The sequence below is a fragment of the Simochromis diagramma genome, unplaced genomic scaffold (assembly GCF_900408965.1).
Source record: "Simochromis diagramma unplaced genomic scaffold, fSimDia1.1 OVJJ01000123.1, whole genome shotgun sequence".
NCBI lineage: Eukaryota > Metazoa > Chordata > Actinopteri > Cichliformes > Cichlidae > Simochromis > Simochromis diagramma.
The window spans coordinates 5,330,069-5,333,088 of NW_024386778.1; the positions used below are offsets into that span (position 1 = coordinate 5,330,069).

Below are 3,020 nucleotides of genomic sequence, written 5' to 3' on the forward strand. Positions count from 1 at the left end.
AACATGGGGGGTTCACTAACCCCTAACCCTAACCCTTCCTACTTTGAATTCATTTTTGTGTGATTTGGTGTTTATGCAGTATCTCAGAATGGAAAAAAATAACTGTAAATTCAGACATGTCAGATTATGCTGAAAATAATTTTACCAAACAAGGGAAGGTAAATAGTTTTTAAAGGTAAAATGAAAAGTAGTCAAAAATGGCCAGTCGTAGCCTGGGCTCCATTACCTTTGCATTGGTGAAAAATGTGCTGATGACAGTGCAGATTTATGACACTTTGTGTAAATTTAAGTATGTAACCATCTGATTTTTTTCTAATGAAAAATAGTGTGAAGCTGAAATTAGACTTGTATTTCTAACTGACTGACCTCGTGTTGTGTAGCTGTCTGTAATATACTTATTGGGGTATACATTTTTAGACAAGGCAAGGCAAGTTTATTTATATAGCACAATTCAACAACAAGGTAATTCAAAGTGCTTTACAGAGACATTAAAAAACAAAAACAACTAAAAAGCATGATTTAAAATTGATTAAAAAACAGTAGATAAAATCAGAACAGTAGATAAAACCAGTAGTTAAAATGTAAATTTTGAAATTTAAGCTTAAAAGTGTGGATTTGGTGTTTTATTCAAATGCAGCTGAGAACAGGTGAGTCTTCAACCTGGATTTAAATAAACTGAGTGTTTCAGCTGATCTGAGGCTTTCTGGGAGTTTTTTCCAGATATAAGGAGCATAAAAGCTGAATGCAGCTTCTCCGTGTCTGGTTCTGACTCTAGGAACTGATAAAAGACCAGATCCAGATGACCTGAGGGATCTGGAAGGTTCATACTGGGTCAGGAGGTCACTGATGTATTTTGGTCCTAAACCATTCAGAGCTTTATAGACCAGCATCAGAACTTTAAAGTCTATCCTCTGACGGACAGGCAGCCGGTGTAAAGACCTCAGGTGGTCCACTTCTTTGGTCTTAGTGAGGACTCGAGCAGCAGAGTTCTGAATGAGCTGTAGTTGTCTGACTGATTTTTTAGGTAGACCTGTAAAGATGCTGTTACAGTAATCAAGCCTACTAAAAATGAATGCATGGACTAGTTTTTCCAGGTCCTGTTGAGACATCAGATCTTTTATCCTTGAAATATTCTTGAGGTGATAGTAAGCTGATTTTGTTATTGTCTTAATGTGTTTTTCTAAGTTTAGGTCTGCATCCATCACTACACCCAAATTTCTCGCCTGGTTTGTGGTTTTTAGGTGTATAGATTGAAGTTCTCTGGTGACCTGTAATCGTTTTTCTTTGGCACCAAAGACTATTACTTTAGTTTTTTTTAATGTAACATAAACGTTTAATTATGTGGTCTAAAGAAAATGAGAAAGTTACATACAGTGTTTATTGCTGCATTTGATGTATTTCAACCATATTAAATACATATTACAAAATGTAATGCCTGCTTATGTGTAAAACAATGGCCTTTATCTTACCGTGTCATTACACAAGTAAATAACATAGCTCTTTCCTGCTTTTTGCGCCCCCTTCTCTTATGGGTTTTGCTCACGGCCTTCTGGGAGCCTTTTCTGTGGCCCGGGGTTAATTTTGCCGGCTCAGGCAGTTTCTCCGTCGCGTTGACTAAATCCCCAACACAGCACAGCTCAAAATACCGCCTCCTGCACAGTCTCCTATTTATAGCATGTCTATGTAAATCTAAGCGTGCCGATCCTTCTTTAGGATTGGGCCATTGCTCATCCGAGGACCTGCATTGCTAAAGGATGTGGTGTGCCATTGGTTCGTGGAGTTCAGTTCCTTTCGTCCAATCGGAGAACGCTTTCTGGTTTATAGCGCTATATTCACGAATGCATTGCGTAAAGCTCTAAGGGCGTCATTGTACGGTTGTTATACTGTTTCCACGTCGTCAATAGCCACATTATCAAGGATGTCTGGCAGAGGAAAGACCGGAGGCAAAGCCCGAGCAAAGGCCAAGTCCCGCTCCTCTCGAGCCGGACTCCAGTTCCCGGTGGGTCGAGTCCACAGGCTGCTGCGTAAAGGAAACTACGCGGAGCGGGTCGGCGCCGGGGCTCCCGTGTACCTTGCGGCCGTGCTGGAGTATCTGACTGCTGAGATCCTGGAGCTCGCAGGGAATGCGGCCAGGGACAACAAGAAGACCAGAATCATTCCCCGGCACCTCCAGCTGGCAGTACGAAACGACGAGGAGCTCAACAAGCTGCTGGGGGGAGTGACCATCGCCCAAGGAGGAGTGCTGCCCAACATTCAGGCTGTCCTCCTTCCCAAGAAGACGGAGAAACCGACCAAGAGCAAGTAAAAAACAGACAAAACAAACTGCCTAGAGGTCTGGATTCAGCCGGGACAAAAGGTTCCCCGTGGGGCCAGCCACTTTTTTTTTTTTTTTATTTTTTTTTTTTGATAAACAACCTTTCAAACGGGGATGGTGTTGCTGTTTCTGCGTTATAACTTACAGTATCGGGACATTTTTATTGACTGTTGTTGCGTTTTTTGGCTCTGGAAAATGGAGGCACTCTGCGGGCTGGGTGGTGATGACGGCCGTAGGGGGAAAAAAATCCATTCTTAAAGTGGACCAAGTATGGGCCGGAACATGTTTTAGTTTCGCAATGCTGCTACGTGCAAATGTGTTTTATTGTTTATGTCATGGTGTTTCAATAAAGAAATCTGTTAAGTCTTTATTTTTGTTGTTTTGCTGTTCGTCTCTTCGATGGAACAAACGACAGCTGAGCAGAAATGGCCTCTCTGGCTGTGGTGTTGTGTTCAGGGGTACTAAGTATTTTTTTCCCTCTCTCTTCATTTAGATTCTTCCTTTCACAAAAGAGATTGGCCTTCAGTGGAACAATGCGAGGTGTTTACAGGATTTCACATTGACTCATATATCAAAGTAGGTTGCTATGAATTTGAGTTCACATTACTGTAATAAACTAAAACTTTTGTTCTTTTATGATTCATGAACATTTTCTCCCGATTTAAACGGAAGATGTAAATTTCTTGACCCTCGTGTGCTTGAAGTC

The 3,020-nt window shown here is 41.5% G+C and overlaps 1 protein-coding gene across 1 annotated transcript; it reads left to right on the forward strand.

Moving 5' to 3' along the window:
• The first annotated feature begins 1,815 nt into the window (after positions 1 to 1,815).
• Positions 1,816 to 2,684, forward strand: LOC120721930 (histone H2A). The gene has a single exon (XM_040012584.1). The coding sequence runs from the start codon at positions 1,919 to 1,921 to the stop codon at positions 2,303 to 2,305; it is 387 nt and encodes a 128-aa protein (XP_039868518.1). The 5' UTR covers positions 1,816 to 1,918; the 3' UTR covers positions 2,306 to 2,684.
• The last annotated feature ends 336 nt before the right edge of the window (positions 2,685 to 3,020 follow it).

What these genes read in the sequence shown, in the direction of transcription:
- LOC120721930 (XM_040012584.1), top strand. Translation starts at nt 1,919, where the DNA reads ATGTCTGGCAGAGGAAAGACCGGAGGCAAAGCCCGAGCAAAGGCCAAG.